Here is an 18,632-nt window from a genome sequence, read left to right as displayed (position 1 = left end):
CCAGAGACAGAGTGGGGAGCAGAACAGGCAGATCGACGAAGTACACTGCTGAGGGGAGCAGCGGGGAGACAGGAGAGGTCTGCCGCGCCATGTGGGTCAGCAACCTGGCCGGGGATCAAACTCATGCTGCAGTGGCTACTGAGAGCTTCATAGTGCTATACATTAACCTGCTGTGCCACCAGGGAAGGCCCTTCTCTCCAATTTCTTTAGAACATTCTAGCTACCATTCTCTTCCCTACTGTTCCACTTTCTCCTCTTTCCCAGCCCTGTGTTAGCTCTTTGCAGTCTGAACTCTGCCTCAAGCACCCACTGAGATCCTTCTTGCTAGCGACCCCAGATTTTTTGCAGCTAAGTCAGGTGAAGCCTTGCAGACAGAGCTGGTCTTAGTTGACCTCTGCAGTTTCTGGTACCACAATTTGGATTCCATGAAAACATCCTCTCCATCCTCTGTAGGTCCAGTTCCATTTGTGGGTGCAACTCCTTTCAGATTTCCTTGTGCCTCTATTTTCTCTTAGCTCTATTTTTTCTCTTTGCCCCTGAAATAGTGGCATTCTCCATAGGGGTTTTGTTCCTGTTTTTCTTACTCTCACAATTGGTTGGATGAGTTCCTTCTCTCCATATGGATCCTGTGACTTCCAGGTATGTGATGTATATACATCTTCAACCCACAGCTCTCAACCACACAGTCTACTTGGTCCCCGCCCCCCGCCCCCCACATACCACAAAAACAGCATAACTGATCTCCACATCTTTCTCCCCAAAACAGCTTCCTCCGGATGCCTTGAATGGTATTGATTAAACCCTCAGAAACATTACCCTAGGCTTGTCCTCTCTCTTGGCCCCATATCCGGTCAGCCACAATGCCCCATCAGTTCTGCCTTGTGTCTTCCTCAGGTCTGCATTTTATTGCCACCTCCAGCATCACTACCTCAGAGCTGCCTCCTGGGGCTCCCGACTCCCAGCTGATCCCCCTTGTCCGGCTCACATCCTGTCCAATCCACTGCTATTTCTGTTTTTTGAAATGCCCACTGACTGTGTAACCCAGCGTTTGGAATCTCAGCGTGACCCCCAGGGCCTGCAGGAAGAAATCCAAGCTCACTGCAACCACGGTGCACACAGCACACCCAACAGGGGACGGTTCCCCAGCGCCTGCTCTCTCCACTCTGCTTTTCACACCCACCTCCCAGCCATTCTGGAGTCAGCTCCAAACAGGCCACTCTCGTTCTCCTTCCCTGCTTCTCCCTTTACCTTCCGTGTCTGGTGCCTATTTCCTTCTTCCTAAGTCACCTTTCATTGTCTCCCTCCCCTGGCCCAGCTAACTCATATTTAGATGTCAAAACTCAAAGTTTTCCTTTGAACTTCCAGTTCTCATCACACTCCCGTTGTCACCCTCACAACACATCCCATTGTGCAAGCACTTTTGCCTTTTTTGTTTTTTTTTTTAAACAGATTCCTCGAGAGCAGGAACTCTACCTTATTGTTATCTATTCTCAGTGTCTAGCAGTGTGTCTGGTACATAGTAAAAAACAAATGCTGAATAAGCAAAAGGAGGTGTTTTGATTCTGTTATTAAGCCACTTTACCACTTAATGTTCACATTATTTTGCACCATTTCAAACATCGCAAACACTTCTACCAAAAAAGGTGATCTAAGTTTCCATATCACTGACATCATTAAACCCACATAAGCGCACATGCGCGCACACACACACACACCCTAGTATTAACCAGAAGAAAGGGCCACATGGACAAAGCATGACCTCGTGGCTTCCAGAGGATTCTCTCCCGCTCCATATCTCATCACTTCGGAAAGCAATTTTCCGTACCCCGGTGAAATCCAGGTCCGTTTCAGCGCCACTGCTTATTCAGATCGCTACTCTAGGTGGTGAAAGTCCCTTTTACTCCACTTCTCTCTGACCCAAGGTACATAGAAAACTTAGCCGACCTGAATGTGGGGACATGGAAGTAGGTGAAACAAACTTCTTCGATTCCTGACTCAGTGTCCTCAGCAGTCATCTAAGTTACCAACTCTGCCGGTCACGTCACGTCTATAGGAAGAGGAGAGCCGTCGACCCTCTGGGGAATCTGCTGCGGAAATCTCAGTACCTTGGAACCCCGCACCTTTCCCGAGAAGGCATTATCGTTTTTCAACGCAGGGTTCTGGACAGGCTCTCGGGTGTGAGCCATGGTAAAATGCCGTAGGCGGCGCTCTCTTGGGGGTTGGGAGGCCCGAGCAGCCGCTCACAACCTTGTGCGCAGGGGATCCAGGGTCGCGATTGTTTGGAACGCCCAGATTCGGTCGTCAGGCAACTGCCCAGCCAGCTATGACTGAGGAGGCTGCCCTTCGAGACTGGCGCCCCCTGGCGGTCGGATGAGGGCTGCCATTTGAGAGGAAGCTGCTGGGAACCAGGAGGAACAGCGGCTGAGGGTGCGAGGAAGCTTGGATTTGCTTTCATGAACCTTAGTAGAAAAACGCCACATCCCGTCGTACAAAACTTTTGCAAAAGACTCCGGTTGAGGAAAGAAGTACTAAAAAGGACTCAAGAACTTTCTTCTCGAATTAACAAAAAGGGTTATTGCAAAGCCGAGAGGGAATCGGGTGTCAAGATGGCAGGGAACCCCACTTGTCGTGCTTGGAAAATTGATGGTGTAAGGCAAACTCTCTTGGTTAAACTCGATTGAACTCCGCATAGAGCTGACTGTAAAGGCACGGATGGATTTGACCAAGTGGAAGTAAGAGCTCCAGAAGCGACTGTTGCAGTAGGTAAGAGTCACCGAAACCGCTCTTCTCGGCTACAACTTGTATAATATGAATTTGGCGGCAATGGCTTGGAGGATGTTTCCATCGCCTTCCTTCACGAGCCCTGCGCCCGCCGGTTGGGCAGGATGCTGATGCCCCGGCGCGCGCACTGCCACGCAGCGCTAGCCAGCGGCGGCGGCGGCTGCCATGGCGACGGGCAGGTGAGCGGCAGAAGAGCGCGTGGTCCCTACCCTAACCGCGCGGAAGGAAAGAGGAGGCGGTTGCCTAGGCGACGCGGGTAGGCGGGGAGAAGAGGTAGGAGGGAGGAGGAAGGATGGGCGGCCGTGGCGTAGCCGCAGGGAGGTGACTGAAGCGAGCCCAGCCCCTTGCATCCACCCCCTGTGAACCTCCCGCCCCTATTTTTCTGCCTTCCGCCAGCTGTAGCAGCGGCCACAGCACCTGAGCCGCGGCTGCCTCTAGCTCAGGACGACGCTATGGCTGAGCCTGGGCGCAGGCTCCATCCTTCTGCCGCCCGCGGAGGAACAACTGAGCTGCGCACACTACGGCTCCTGCGGCTGCTGCTCTGGGTTGGGACTGCCTTCCAGGTGACTCGGGGAGCGGCGCCGGAGCTTCACGCCTGCAAAGAGGTAATGTCCTCCCCGACGCGACCCCACACGGGTCGGGAAAATCTTGGATCCCGGCAGCGGTCTGGGGAGCACTGACAGTTTCTAAGCCTCGGAGTTTGGGTTTCTTTGGGGATGAGGCGGGGCGGGGGAGTGCGGTTGGCGGAAAGGAGAGGGTGAGGAGTCGACTGGCGTCGTGGAGAGGCCAGCCCTCAGTAGGGCTCACGAAGTGGATCACCCCCATTGCTTGGGCTGCCGAGCTGGGGTAAAGGTCCCAGCTGAGAGGAGCTCAGCCGGAACCTGGACTAGGGCGGGTGAGGGAGGAGGAAGGTTGGGGCTGTTTTCCAGCTGGGGCTAATTACCTGAAAAGTGGTTCAAAACAAAGATTAGGAAGAGAGGGGCAAGTAGAAAGTGGTAAAGGGGAGAAGTGAGATAAGAAAGGCGTTAAGAAGAGCAAGGAAAAGTGGTGGAGACAAGTGGCAGAAAGACTGAGGGTCTGTCGCTCCCTTCCGCCGGCCCCACCGCTATTGCACACCCAGCTGCCCGTGGGCTGCTACCTTGGGTCCGTTGTATGTTTTATCTCCCCTCCCGCGCACTTTTCTTCTGGTACCTGAAAGCACTTAATCCACCTCTGTCCAAACTTTGAGATCTGTACAGTCTTATTTTCCACCTCTGGATTTACATGCTTTAAGTCTTTTTCAACGTGTTCCTAAAGTGTTGCCAGCATAATTCAGGCAACAGGGTCTTCCCACCCAAGTGCCTTTTGAACATTATTTGGGAGAGGGCATGAAGACTCTGCGGTAGCTAACTCAGTTATTTTTATATTATGAAAATAACAGTATTTAGTTGTGCTCTGAGTAAGTTTTTTGTTTGTCTTTTTGCTCCGAGTGACTTTTTAAAACCATATGGCAGAGACAGCAGCCCATTATTTGTGAAAACGACGTTGGGGGAGGCAAATAAAAGTTTTTTTTTTATTATCTCTATAAAAGGTGAGAGACTTTAGAACACATCAACAGCCTGGTCCTGTAAAAGTAATCCCAAATGTCATAGTTGGCTCAGGTTTGAAGAGGTCAAAATATTTGTTTTAATTGTCAGCAACAACTTGTAGCAAGAACACGTACTTCCCTGCCCCATGTGGAAATAACATTCTTCTAAAGATGTTGTCTGCTGCATAACAGGTCATGCTGAAGTGGGGTGGGGAGAGAAGTTTTGATGAATAAAGATGTTTGACTTCACTCATGCCTGGGATGCAAAAGACATCTCCCCTCCCCCCCATGGGTGGGATGTGTGATAACTTTGAGCACTCCCACTGAGGCATTTCTACCAAGCCACCTGATGACCTGTTTGGTTTTTAAAAAATATTTATTTATTTATGCATACAAGAATTGGGGTACAATTCTTGTGAGAGGTGGGGGGGTGAGAGGATTCATCAGACAGTGGGGAGTAGAACAGGTGGATCAACTGAAATATACTGCTGCGGGGAGCAACAGGCAGGTCAGGAGAGGTCTGCTGCTCCATGTGGGTCACCTCTCTGGCGGGGGGGGGGGTCACCTCCCTCACGGGGGATTGAACTCATGCTCTACAATAGCTGTAGGTAGCTTCACAATGCTGAAGCTTTAACCTGTTGCACCATCAGGGAGGCCCCTGCTGATCTGTTTAAAAGATGACTGAGAATAGGGTCCTGTCAGTGACTGGCTCCCTGGCCTTGGTGGCCTGTGGTCTGACAAACTGAGATAACTCTCCCAAGCAAGCCCACTTGCCTAACAATCCTCTAGAAGTCCTCCCGAGTAGAAGGTAAGAATCTTACAGTTCAACTACCATTGTGGTTGAGATCTTTATCAATTATGAAAAATATGAAACTTTTAAGAAATGAAACACTTCATAAAATCTTGGCTTGGAGGGCAGACAGGATATTGATCCTGGAGAATTCTAACTCGTGTATGATTTTGCTTTCTGTCTTTTTTAAGTGACTAGCATTTTGCCTAAGCAAAAGGTCTGGCCATAGAGCATGAGCTTCGGGCAGTGGAAAGCTGTGGGGCTCGACATACCTTGCCCTTGCCTGTTAGTTAACTTCCAGTTTTTGGGTCTGAGGAATGGGTATTTCAACTCCTAGCTTGATAAGGATTGCTTGAGGATACAAGCAGAACACAAATTAGAGTCACCTAGCCTTTTTCCCCCCATAGCTTTTTTTTTTTTTAACCATTAGATCCACACCCCACACAGTGAAAGTGGCTCAGTAGCCACAGGCACCAGCAAGCCCTATTTACACTCCTCGTGAGCAAACAGTGGCAGCTGAACACCACAACTTCAAAACAATAAGGAAGAGAATTGTGTTAGTATTCTTCATTTGGCAGTATGAACTGACCCAACAAGTTTGGGGGTTCCCAATCGTAAATGGTGAAGAGCCAATTCAGGGTAGACTACCCCCTTCTCTGTTCTTACTTTCCTATGATTTCACATGAGGTATGAATGACAGGGCCTCTTATCAGGCCAAGGCCAACCTAATAAGAACAGTGATGTCCAAACCTTGTTTCTGAAAGCTGAGGCAGGAAGCAGTGGCGCTAATCAGGAAGCAGTGAGACTTAGCCCAGAGGCCTAAGCTGAGGCCTCGGGGTTCTAACCAGGAGCTGGAGCTGGGTGTTCCTTTCACAGTTTTACAATAATCAGTGTCGCCACTGGAACTAAACATCCTGGATAGTGTTTGTCTTCATGAGTCACCACTCTAGGCCTGTGGTGCCCTGGCTAAATGCTGAGGGAGAGTGAGGAACCTTTCCATAGCACGGTGCACCGAAATCAGCTGAGGAGCACACAACTGCCTTTAACTCATCTGCCTTGTCTGGTGGCTCCAGTGTTAATTGCCCCCAGAGGGACTTGCCATTCTGTACTGAAAAAACCATAGGGTTTAGGAATCTGACAGACATGGAGTGGAAGAAAACGTGTTGACTAAATGAGGACTCTGCCCCTTAGTAAGGATGGCACTCTGAAAGTTAATGGACTTGCGGCAGCGTCAGATTCCTGATCTATAAAATAGGAATGCAAATGCCTATCTCTATGCTCTTGTGGGGATTAGATGACACATAGAAAGTGCTCAGTATATATCCTTGGTGATTCATAGGTGCCACGAAGTATTGGTAGGCAACGATATTGGTACACAGAGGCATATCAATGATACACGAGGTTAACATGTGGAAACCAAAGCAGGAGTAGCAATATGGCGATCGATATGTATTTGAACAGCTGGCACTTGGCCTGCTTCTGGAATAATCAGTAGAATTTCAGTAGGCAGAGAGGGAGGAAGTTTACTTTCTAGACAGAGGGAAGAGCCTGAGGAATGATCCACAGGTGGAAGATGCAAAAGATCCTGAGATTGCAAGTTGCTGAAATGTGGAACAGGTGTAGGATGTGATGGAAATCAAGGTTGCAGTGTTAGCTAGGAGAATTCCTGAGGATTCTGGCAGAGAGGGAGGCAGGAGTGGTGGGGATTAGAATGAATACAAAGTAAACAAAGTGGAAGCAGGTAGACCAAAAGGTGAGAACAGAGAGCTGGGGCCAGGTCACTAGTAGAGAAGATTTTTACTGAAGTCAAGGAGGAGGTTAAGCAGGGAATGGCACTGGGATGGGAGCAGCAGGGTGAATGGAAAGGCACAGAGAGGGAAAATGTGGGGGGCGAAGTTAGAGGATTTGGCAACTGATTGAAGGTTTGGGGTGCTGCAGAGGGTGATTCAAGGGTTGTAGTCAGGATTATACAGTGGGAGCTACCAGCCAAGAGGCAGAAAGAACACCTGTAGGGAGCAGAGGGAAGGCGTCCCTGCGGTTTACCCCTGTTCTAGGTGGGAAAGAGTCCTGAGACCTGCAGGCTGCTTCCCTGTCGCTCAATGTTTCTATGCTCTTTTAGTTCTTTCTGTATCTGTTTCTAACACATCATTCAAAGTCAGAACTTTTAGGGAAATAGTTCTCTTAGAAAGCATTAAAGATCCCTGGGCTTTCAGAAAATATTTCAGGGTAAGTGTAAATTGAAAATGGCACCTCTGTTTGGGAACCCACAAAATCTGATGTTTAAACAGCTTGCCATGTATGAGGATGAGAAAAACAATAATAAGTGCCCATGTATCACAAAGTATTTCTAGAACAGCAAAGTGAACTATTTGTTAGCTATCGGGGGGGATTAAATTATAGCAAATTCTTGACCTTTAGGAAGTCATTTTATCCATTCCCCTGTCTCAGGTAATAGTATATTAAAACTGAACACGCCTGCAAATATATGACTTTAAACATTACACAAGTGACACATTCCATTTGCAGAAATACAGGTAAATAAAAAGAAGATAGAAAACTAGTGCATAGTCAGCACTCAATAAATGTTAGATTTTTATGGAAATATATATTACGGCAAAGGTATACACATGTAAGGGTAAAAATCTGTGGTTGTCACTGTGAAAAGCAGAGTTACTATGTACAAATAACCACTCCAGTCTGCTTAGGGTGTTATATCAGGTTCAGTGCTATGAAAAGTCAAGGAATGATGATATAGTATCACAAGATAACTAATTTACAATATACCAGTGAACCTTTATATATTTCAGCATCTTGCTGGAAGATGACACCTGAGAATTTTTTTTTAAAGATTTATTTATTTGTGCATACAAAACTGGGGTACAGGCCAGAGGCCTGCAGCCGCTTCAGCGCGAGTTCTATCTCCAGCCCTGGAGGTGACCACATGGCGCGGCAGACCTTTCGTGACCACATGGCGCGGCAGACCTTTCGTGACCCGCCCGCTGCTCCCCTCAGCAGTGTACTTTGTGGAGCTGCTTGTTCTGCTCCCCACTCTGTCTGGTGAATTCTCTCGCCATCCCTGCACCTCTGGCCTGCATCCTGCACCCCAGTTCTATATGCATAAATAAATAAATCTTTAAAAAAATACAAGAAAACTATAGTACAGTAGACAAATAGCACACTCAAAGCAAAATATTGATTTTGAAATGGCATCGAACCCCCCGAATGCCATACATTATTGATTTTGAATTGGCATCGAACCCCAGAATGCCATACCTCTTCTGAATACAATGTTTAATTAGCTTTATCATTGTTGTAACAATGATACAGTCCATTCTAAAAGTCAAGAAATAAAGAATCCAAAAAGATACAAAATGTGCCTGAAATTTTGTATCTGGTTATAAACACAGCAAACATTTTTCCAGATGTATACTTCTTTCCTATACTTGTAGAGTTTCTATCTTTATATGGTTATATGTATAGAAGTCAATATATAACTGCATAAATGGGATCATATCATAATGCTGTTTCATAACAATTTTTTTTCATACAATAAGGTGCAGGGGGTATCTCTACATGGTGAAAATATAGCTCACCTTTTTAAATATTCCATAGGTTTTTGTAGCTTGTAATATAATTTATTTACCAACCAATTCAGGTAGTGTCTCATTTCTACTAGTATAAACAATACTGAAATGAACACTTGTTCATACATGTTTATAAATACTTGCTCAACTGACATTTGGTTAACTCCTTAGAATATGTCCCTAGAAAGAAATGGCATTCCTCAATCAAAGAGCACATACATTCTATATTGCTTCATCTTTTATCCAGGATCTCTTTTGGAAAAGTTACAGCAATTTTGCTTACGATCGCCTTTGCACACCTCCACCTCACCTCACATCCTTGCCAAGTCTCTCAGTCCTTCCAGATTTTGACACATGAGAAGGCAATACACACATTCCTGCTTGGACCACGGTAAGGCATCCTGGTGTATTTCAGGAGGTAACCCACCTGAAGCTCCCTGGGACTTCACCCATCTGAAGCTCCTCACGACATCAGTGTTACTACAACCACGAGATAGAACACTTGTTCATTCTACAGCAAACAGTATATGAAACCCTTTCCAGCATTGCTTTTTAAAAACAAAACAAAATAGACAGAATGCTTTGTGAATTTGCGTGTCTACCTTACCCAAGGGCCATGACAGTCTTCTCTATACCCCTCTAATTTTAGTATTTGCACTACTAAAGCAAGCTTCTTATTCACCATTCTTGTTCTAAATCTCTTCTCAGCTGCCTACCCCGCCATCTAGCCCAGATGAAAATTCCCAGCCTCTCCTTTCTCACATTTCCGCACCCAAGTGGTCCCCGAGAAGATATTTTGGCTTCAAGAACACAGTTGATACAAACATAATCAGTCCAACTGACTTTTAAATTTGGTTAAGTGCTATGAAAGAAAAGTGAAGGATCTTATGAGAGCTGACAAGGAGATTTATCTAGATTGGGAAGGTTAGAGCCGGTTTCCCCAAAAATACCTTTAAGTGACAAGCTGAAGGATATGGAGGAGGTCGCTGGTGAAGACGAGGGAATAGCTTGTAGGCAGAAAGAGTCTGGTGCTTAAGGAGGGAGAAGGCCAGCATGGCTGGATGACATTTAACACTTATAAAATGAAAAAGATATCCCTACTTTGGAGTTTCAAAAACTATTAAAAGAGCTGAGATTTTGCTTAGGGTGGCAGGGATTCATTTAAAAATGAGCATTTACTTTTACATTATAAAAAAAATACATGTGTATCACCATCATAATAATAGTTCACATTTATGTTCTAAGCAAGATGTATGTATTAATTCATCTGGTTCTTACAAGAACTCTGTGATGCAGGTACCTTAAATATCCCACCCCAACTCCACCCATAGTGTCTCCTCTCCCTTTTCCTGCTTTACTTTCTCTAAAATACTCTCTACCACTTGACATGTATTTCACATATGTGTTTAATTGTTCATCTTTTCTGATTAGAGTGTAAACTCTCAGAGGGTCGGTATTCTTACATTCTTTTCTCTTGTTCTCTGCTATCACATTGTAGATTTCACACCTTACCCATCAACGGATTTCCTGAATCAATCCCAATTTTGTAGATGATGAAACTCAGAAATGGAGAAATTATTCTGTCTGAGGTTAGCTGGCTGGTGAAAGAGCAGGATCTCAGGCAACGGGACTCTTAACCACTGTGTTGTTTTCTCCAGTCCATGCTCAAAATTCAAACAGAATTTTTGATCCCTTTCCCTTACCCATGAGATCAAAAATGGGGTGGGAAAGGTGCATGGGACTATGGTGATTGTACACAGGTGAATTGATTGTGGGAAGTCCATGGGGATTACAAGTGAGATGGAAAAATGAACAAATTGAAGAATGATGTAAAAATTTTTAAAAATTAAAAAAAATCCAAACAGCGAAAGTAAGCTGACAAGTTTCCTGTCCTCCCTGCAAAACCCCAAAAACTAACCACTGTCAACACTTGCTTAAATATATTCTTTTTGAAACATTGATGCTGCTACAGGCGCATCTGTCTAGTCTTTTTTTTATTTTCTGTACAAGTCAGATCAGAATATTTGTCCTATATTTCACTGTTTTCATGATGACAGTTCGGCGTCTTTATTTTTAACAACTAAATGTTCGGTCATTATATGTATGCATGTCTTGTTTCAATATAGCTCACTGAATCAGAACTCAGACTAGGCTGAGTCTGGTTGTTTCTATGGTAACAGCACCACAGCGAGCTTCCTCCTGCACGCGTTGATGCAAACTCGCTTGAGTCCATCTGTAGGATGAATGTTTTTAGGTAGAAGTGGGTCAGAGTAAATGTTCACCATTTCAGTAGTTGTGTGTCGGGTTGATAAGATGCAGCTTTATTATTTATTTTATTTTTGCATAGAAGGACTGGGGTGTAGGCCAGAGGTAGGGGCGGGGGTGAGAGGATCACCAGAGACAGAGTGGAGAGCTGAACAGGTGGTCTACTGAAATCCATTGCTGAAGGGAGCAGTGGGTGACGCAGGAGAGGTCTGCTGCACCATGTGGGTCAGCTCTGTGACTGTAGCTGTGATACTGCTGAGACTCAACCCTAGGCTCAACCCCAGGGGTTTTAAAGTTTTAAAGACAGCCTAGCCTTCCTCCGCATGCAATCAGACGCAGGAGGAAGGCACTGACCGTGACAGTGTGTCAGTTCCCTGAGACCCTGAGGGCCCTACTGGTTGGGGGATTCCATCAAGTTGCCTACTTTACCAGGTCAAGGCAGATGAGCCTGATGGCTAAATTGCCAAATTTTCTGATATAATTATAAATGAACTTTTCCTCAGTCTGCATTGTCCCCTGGTAAGTAATACAAATTGTGCCATTTGTCACATTTTTCTTAAGCTCTCCTTCTATGTCACACCTGATAAAGCATAGAACTGATAATTATAGTGTTTGACAGTTGCTGGGAGAAAATGTATTTTTCATACTTCCTAGGTTTTCCGCTTTTCAAATTCCTTTAAGTCTGAGAAACCTATTGCGAATTTACCCCCTCTGTTTCTTCTTTGAGGTGTCAGTATTATTGAAGACATTTAAAAAGACCCACAGAGCTATGCAGTGTGAAAAATATATACATTGCGTTCATTAGGGCTAGAATGTGAATCTTTCTAAAAGTCTGAATCTTACTGATACAAAATAAAAGGGTTGAAAAAGAGCTTTGATATAAGAAGCTAAGCCTGCACGTTCATTGGAGACCCCCTCTGCTTTGCCCTTGAAAACAATAAAGGAAAGCTGTCTCTGAATTAGGAAGGAAACTGAAGTTATCTGATTTTGCTTGAAATTGATTGCTTTGAACTCCAATCCCTTGATGGCCAGAGAGCCAACAAGAGACAAGCACCAGTTATAGCTGTTCATCTTGACTTAGTTCAAATTTGTGCAAGGATGTTTGTGGCTCATGCTGTTTTTTGTTTTTTTAATATTTATTTATTTATGCATTTAGAACTGGAGTACAGGCCGGAGGTGTAGGGGGGTGAGAGGCTTCACCAGAGACAGAGTGGGAAGCAGAACAGGCAGATCAACGAAGTACATTGCTGAGGGAAGCAGTGGGTGAGACAAAAGAGGTCTGCTGCACCATGTGGGTCACCTCCCTGGCCAGGGATTGAACTCAAACTTATGCCACCTATAGTGTCATAGGGCTGAGACTTAACCCCTTGTGCCACCATGCAGGCCCAACCCTTTTGTTTTTAATCTTGCTTAGGAATGTTGACCATTGCTATCCATATTGGAGACCAGGTCGTCAGAGCTTGAAAACATCAACAAGTTTTCTCTGGAGAGCATGGACCACTGTCATATCTTCTCTACTGAATATTCTTTTTCCTCTTCTATTTTTAACTTTTTAAGTTATTGTAAACTTTTTATTTTTAACGGAAGTTAAAAAATAATTCATTCACCAAGTATTTTTTGAACATAATGAACTGAAAAAGACAGAATTACCTGACATGAAGCCAACATCTACAGCACATACAGCCTTGAATGGAACAGCAATGATAGACGATGCCCAGGGCCAGGCAGGAAGGGGCCCTGGGCAGAGCACAGCTTCAGGGTCTGGGTGCTGGCCCCCGTGTAGTTTCACTGTTTGTGAGACTCATTTGTTAAAGAAGCAAACCCCACTCAACTTGAAGGATCATTGTTAATTTAGAATTGTAAAGATGTACAATGACTGATTGCATTGGTTTGTTAGGACTGCTGTTCCAGAAGCTGGCAGTGCCAATATATTCTCTCATAGTTCTAAAGGCTAGAAGTTCAAAATCTGCATATGCAGCTCCCTGCGCTCTTTGATGGTTCTAGCGAAGACTCTTCTCTCACCTCTTAGCTTCTGGTGGTGACCAGGGACCTGGGACTTTCCTTGACTCTGCAGTTCTCTGCCTTCATTGTCACCTGTGCCTCTCCCCAGGTGTCTTCTCCTGGCCATTTATATGGACACCAGTCACTGAATTTAGGCCCCATCCAATGCCATTATAACCTCATCTTCTAATTGCGGTAACTGTAGAGATCCCATTTTCAAGAAATGCTACATATCTGAAGGCTCTGGACGGTCAGGGCTCTGGAGGGGCATGAGCCCACCCGGCACACTGGCACACAGCTTGCACCCAGTAGGTGGTACTGGCTATGGTGGTCCAGTGCCAATGGGCAAATGTGCTCAGGATAGTTATTTTAGTGTGGATGAGTATGGTTAAGAGTCTAAATCAGTCTTTACAGAAGTCGTAAAATTTAGTAAGGACTGAAGATATAGCAGGGTGCATGCGGTAAGGAGAATGTCTTGTCAGTGTTAAGTTTGACAGTAGAAGTTTAACCTTGTAAAATCAGCTATTAAGGACATAGAAATCTCTTGGTGCACCAGGAATTTGGAACCATCATCTTTTTCAGAATGGATACACTATCTTCTGTTGCTGTCGGTGAGCGAGTACTTTTAACAAGTTTCTCTAAAACATAGAGGTTGACAATAGCATTTATTGCGCCCTCCCTGGTGGCACAAGGGGTTAAAGTGCAGCACTATGAAGCTCTCTGCAGCCACTGCAGCCCAAGTTCGATCCCTGGCCAGGGAGCTGACCCACATGGCGCAGCAGACCTCTCCTGTCTCACCCACTGCTCCCCTCAGCAGTGTATTTCAGTGGATCTGCCTGCTCCCCACTGTCTCTGGTAATTTCTCTCATCCCCATACCTCTAACCTGTACCACAGTTCTTGTATGCATACATAAATAAATCCTAAAAAAAAAAATGGCAAGCCCCTCAGTTCATCCCACATTTAAGGTGGGGGGGGGCAGAATTAAACTCTTTCTTCTGAAGGGCGAACATCAAAGAACATATGGACATACTTTTAAATTCCAAATCATGGCATATCATAAAATCACCCAATCCTTTTGATGTTGGATTAGTTCCCTAAATCTGGTGTCCCTAAGTCCTCAGGTTGTTATTTCTTGATACAATAATCATCTCGAACACCCATAATGTGCTGGCATTGTACAAGCAGCTAGGAATTTGGGGCAAACTGACCCAAGGAGTTTGCAGGTTAATGGATTAGGGGGATGATGTCCATAAACACACACACACGAAGTATTAGTAGAATCAACTGTATTTTCTTAATTAGACTAATTCCCTTTGAACTCCAATTGAGATAGCAGGAATAGGATATTAATTACTATCTATTAGCCTTATAGACACTGGCACTGCTCAGTGGGAGGAAAAAGCAAGTTGGTTTGTTTATCAGTAAGTTTAAAAATAAAGAAGTGGGAAGAGCCGTCTCCTTTCTTCCTGGGACTGTTAGTGAGCAGGAGGACCATCTGAGGCCTTGCAGAAAATTCAGGAGAATGGCATTTTGCCTTCATTTCACTCTTGATCCCAGGCCCTATCTCTGCTTTGGCGAAGTGAGAGGCTGCCTTGGACTCAGTTCCCAATGTGGTATTCCAGGCTGGCCCCAGGAAAGCCCTTGAGTCTTGTGTGTCTCAGGCACTGTTGGGTGCAGGTTGGATGGGGGTTTTGGGGGGGTAGGAGGGGCAGAGGAACCCTGCTACCAATTTCAGTTCCAAATAAAGGAGTGTTCCACCTTCTGCCTTGCAGCAGAAGCCATCTGAGAATATGAAGTTAGGCAAATGGCTTGCAGTCGCGCATTCTGATGGCACTTCTTCAGATGGCACTTGTTCCTCCAGCTCCCCTTCTGCTGGTCCCACCTCCCTTTTCACAGTGGGTAATATTCCAGTTTGCCAAAGGAAAATGTTGCGGGTCCGCAGTGGCGCTGCTCTCCCACTGCCGCTAGCTTTGGTTTTGGGTGTTTCCAGATTTTACGCTGCAGGCTCATGGTTATGAGCCATGCAAAGGCCAGAAGCGGAACCCTGTGTGGGAGCTTGCACTGGCCCACTCCGCTTGGGGAGGCACCTGGCGTCCCTCACCTTGGGCAAGCACCTGGCTGTCGACAAGATTCGCAGCTCTTTGGCAGCTTTCAAAGCATCTGGCCATCTCATGCTAGAGAGCAAGCAGCTGTGCTCTCCATTGCAACACCAACCACACTCCTACCCCCAGGGGACTGTCTGTCCTTTTTGCTAAGTGGAAAAGCTGAAGCTGATTTGGGAGTCGGTGGTGGTGTTTTCATCAAAGCTTCTTTCAGGATGTTGCATCCTTCCCCACAGAGAAAAGAAACTTGAAGAAAGAGTTCGGATTTCAGTAATTACCTTTAGGCACTCTTATCTCTCGCCTTTTAACAGTGGGTAATATAATTTTTCAGCATAAATAGCAATGATGGTGGAGTAGAAGGTAAACTTTCTGGAAATCCTGCAACAGCATAGGAGGCTCAAAAAAAAAAAAAAAAAAGACTAAGGAGGTAATCTGTAATTCTTTACCCACCCAGCTTCCCAGCTTAGCGTAGGGGCTTCCAAGCTGTAGCAGGTGGGGCCTGCTGCAACCTGCTGGAATGGGGGTTGCTGACCACACCCTAAAGGTTCTGATTCATGGGTTAGTGAAGAAGCCCAAGCATTTGCACTTCTGACAAGTTTGCAAGCAGGCACTGCTGGAGCCAGCCAGTTTGGGGTTTTTCCACATATTTAATGTTTCTTGGTGATGGCGTCCTGCCTCCATACTTGGAGAACATCTGGCTTCAGGTTAGGGAAAGGACAAGAATTTTGAAAGTCGGCCGGCCTGGACTTGAGTCCCGAAATGGCAGCTTATTTGCCAGCCATGTGACTTTGCAGCATGTACCTGGGCAGCTCCAAACTGGGTTCTTCACTCTCAAGACGGGGGAAATAATGTCTACCCCACAGAGTTCATTGATTCAGCAGATGCTTCTTGTCTGACTTGCAGTTTGGGGTCTACTATAGATGGGGGTGATGTGCATGGACATGTTAGTCTTTGACATCAAGGAATTTTGGACGGTTGTGAAGATTAAAGGAAGAAAATTTATAAAGTTTCAGGACCATGAGAGATGTTAATTTTATTTCCCACATGGGAGGCAACATGACTCTATTGACTTTTTTTATTATTTGTCCAAAGACATTATTCTCAAATTTTACAAGCAAACTATGAATCTCTCCTAGTCCAAATGGGAGGGATGGGGGCAGTATGGGTTGAACTGTGTCCTCCAAAATCATAGGTACCTGAGATTATCTCCTGACGTACCACACAGCACCTCAGAACATGACCTTATTTGGAAATAGGGTCTTCACAGCCGTAGTCAGGTTAAGAGGATGTCAATCAGTGGGCCCTCGTCCAATACGACCAGTGGCCTCATCAAGAGATATTTGGACACAGACACACATAGAACAAAGCCTCGGTGAAGTGTGGAGTTGGGCCAGCAGGAACCAGGGAACCCAAGGATAGGTGACCATCACCAGAAGCTAGGTGGAGGCGTGGAACAGATTCCCCCTCCCAGTTTAGAAGAAATCAGTCTTCCCCACAGCTCGATATCAGATTTCTGGCATCCAGAACTGCAAGATAATACATTTCTTTTGTTCAGCAATGCGTTCCTGTTTGTGGTACTTGTTAGGGCTGCTGTGGCTAAGACAGGTAGTGGGAGGTGAGAACACATCATTAACAGGATGCTTCGAGAGGTGAAGAGAATTTTCACTTTCTACCTTGTACATTTCTGCTTGAATTTGTTTATTAACGAGTTTGTAATTTAAAAAAATTAAGTGTAGGTGTAATTACTGCTAAGCACTCTAAAAAGAGTAAACTCTGTTTCTGGATCTTTTAGTCTCTCAGTTAACCAACAGCTGTAACCACCTGTCAGGTCTATCAGGTTGGCTGTACCTGGTTGAAGCTTGGATGAGAAGACCTTGCTCCCTTTCTGAAACAATAGGAAGTTGTGTTTGTGGGCAGAGCACAGTTAGACGTCGGGTTGTCTGTCACACAGATGTGAGTCAGAGGATTTGCCACCTGACTGGGAAGGCGAACCGGTAGCAACAAAACAAGGCAGTTCATGATTGGACCCATGAATGTTGTGGAGGTCAGAGGTCTCGCCTTCTAAAAGGATCAGGGGCTATCCCCTGAAGCCCTGGGAAAGGGCAGTTCAATAGAGACTGGGAGATGTAAATGGCAGAAGGCTAGGCGGGGCATCATGTGGGTGAGAAGGTTCTGGGTTCTCTTCTGACCCTTTCACTTAGAGGATCAGTCATAAATACGTGTCACTCTGCAGGAATCAGTGTCATGAGCGGGATGACACTGTTTAAATTGATATTTTGAACAGATAATACAGACAGGTAAACAATTCAAAAGGTGTAGAGGGCACCAAGAGGATCTGTTTGTTGTCCTCCTTCACAGTGTAGACTTAAAGAAAACCATGCTATTTCTAGAATGAAGTTGCTGAGGCCCAGAGTTTCTAGATTTCAGCTCTAAGGGACAATGATTGGGCTCACTGGTGTAGCAACTTGTTCAGTTGTTGGAAACCTTTTTTAAAAACAACTGCCCGAGTACATTCCACCAATCCTGCCCCTGGATCTTGGCCCCAATGGCAGCAGAAGTGACTTCAGCAAGAGCAGGATCAATTTTTGCCAGAGCAGTTCCAGTGTCTAGAGTTAACTCTGTACTTGCCCACCTCAGTTTCCCTTGTGGGTTCAAATCTCAGGTGGTGACACTTGGTAATGCTGAGGCTGGGACGACCCCAGAGAATGGGCTGGCATTTGTATCCAGAACTTCTGCAGTCGCAACACTGGTGTCCATAGCACCACTGGTCAGCAGTACGGATTTCATTGTATGGGAAAAGGGGCATCTGTCCAGGTGTCTCTTCAGCCTTTCTGGTTCATAGCACCCACACTTAATACTTATCAGTGCCCAGAGCTGGTAAGATTCTTTTGAGAGACAGAGATAAGGCTGTAAAAGAGACTGTTTCCTGTCACCGTCCCCCTCTCTCAGCAGAGCAAGACTTCCTGATTACCTAATTTACCCTCTAAAGAACATTTCCCCGTGGTGGGGAGCCATCTGAGAAGCACAATGGCAGTGTTAGCTCCTGCCGGGGGTGGCACAATGCTGCTGCAGCCTCCCCTGCCTGGGCACTCCCTGAGCACCCAGCTCCAAAAAGCTTACTTTAAAAAAAAAAGTTTCACTCTCAGAGAGGCATTCACTTAAAAAATAATGCCTAAAATTTTTTGAATAGGTAATTCATCTACATGGTAATCAATTCAAAAGGCATTAAGAGTGAAAATGCCACCCCCGTCTCGTCCTCATCCTCCACCACCAAGTTGTCCTGTCAAGATACAGTCCCTGTTGCCTTCACATTTACTCTGGTTCGTTTGCACAGTCGAGTCAGTTTGTTGGTGCTGGGCATGCACAGAAGACACGGCGTGAGTCCTGATCAGGGTTTACTCTCAGTGGGAAAAACAAAAGTAGGAGGATGCTCATGCAGGTCCCACAACCAAAGTGTAATGAAAAAAATGCACCAATGATGAGGAATCCTTTTTGTATGTATATAATAGTTCATTTTTTACATCATTTTGTGCCTTTTTCC

The 18,632-nt window shown here is 45.6% G+C and overlaps 2 protein-coding genes across 5 annotated transcripts in view; one reads left to right on the top strand and one right to left on the bottom strand.

Moving 5' to 3' along the window:
• Positions 1 to 18,632, bottom strand: part of LOC101634261 (chromosome unknown open reading frame, human C1orf194) — a 65,622-nt gene that overhangs the window by 5,097 nt on the left and 41,893 nt on the right. For 2 of the 3 annotated variants that reach the window (XM_004689505.2, XM_012730114.1), the window contains exon 1: positions 2,106 to 2,276. The exons of the other annotated variant lie outside the window; for it this stretch is intronic. In XM_004689505.2, coding sequence (XP_004689562.1) covers positions 2,106 to 2,186 — 81 coding nt within the window. In that variant the 5' untranslated portion in view covers positions 2,187 to 2,276. Of the gene's footprint in view, positions 1 to 2,105; positions 2,277 to 18,632 lie in introns of those variants that run through there. 3 annotated transcript variants of the gene reach the window in all.
• Positions 3,166 to 18,632, top strand: part of KIAA1324 (KIAA1324 ortholog) — a 54,863-nt gene continuing 39,396 nt past the window's right edge. For both annotated transcript variants that reach the window (XM_004689703.2, XM_012730113.1), the window contains exon 1: positions 3,166 to 3,386. In XM_004689703.2, the coding sequence (XP_004689760.1) occupies positions 3,234 to 3,386 (153 nt within the window). In that variant the 5' untranslated portion in view covers positions 3,166 to 3,233. The remainder of the gene's footprint in view (positions 3,387 to 18,632) is intronic.

The sequence above is a fragment of the Condylura cristata genome, unplaced genomic scaffold (genome assembly GCF_000260355.1).
Source record: "Condylura cristata isolate star-nosed mole 26May11 unplaced genomic scaffold, ConCri1.0 scaffold00026, whole genome shotgun sequence".
NCBI lineage: Eukaryota > Metazoa > Chordata > Mammalia > Eulipotyphla > Talpidae > Condylura > Condylura cristata.
The sequence above is the reverse complement of the archived record's forward strand: the minus strand, read 5'-3'. Positions and strand labels throughout refer to the sequence as shown.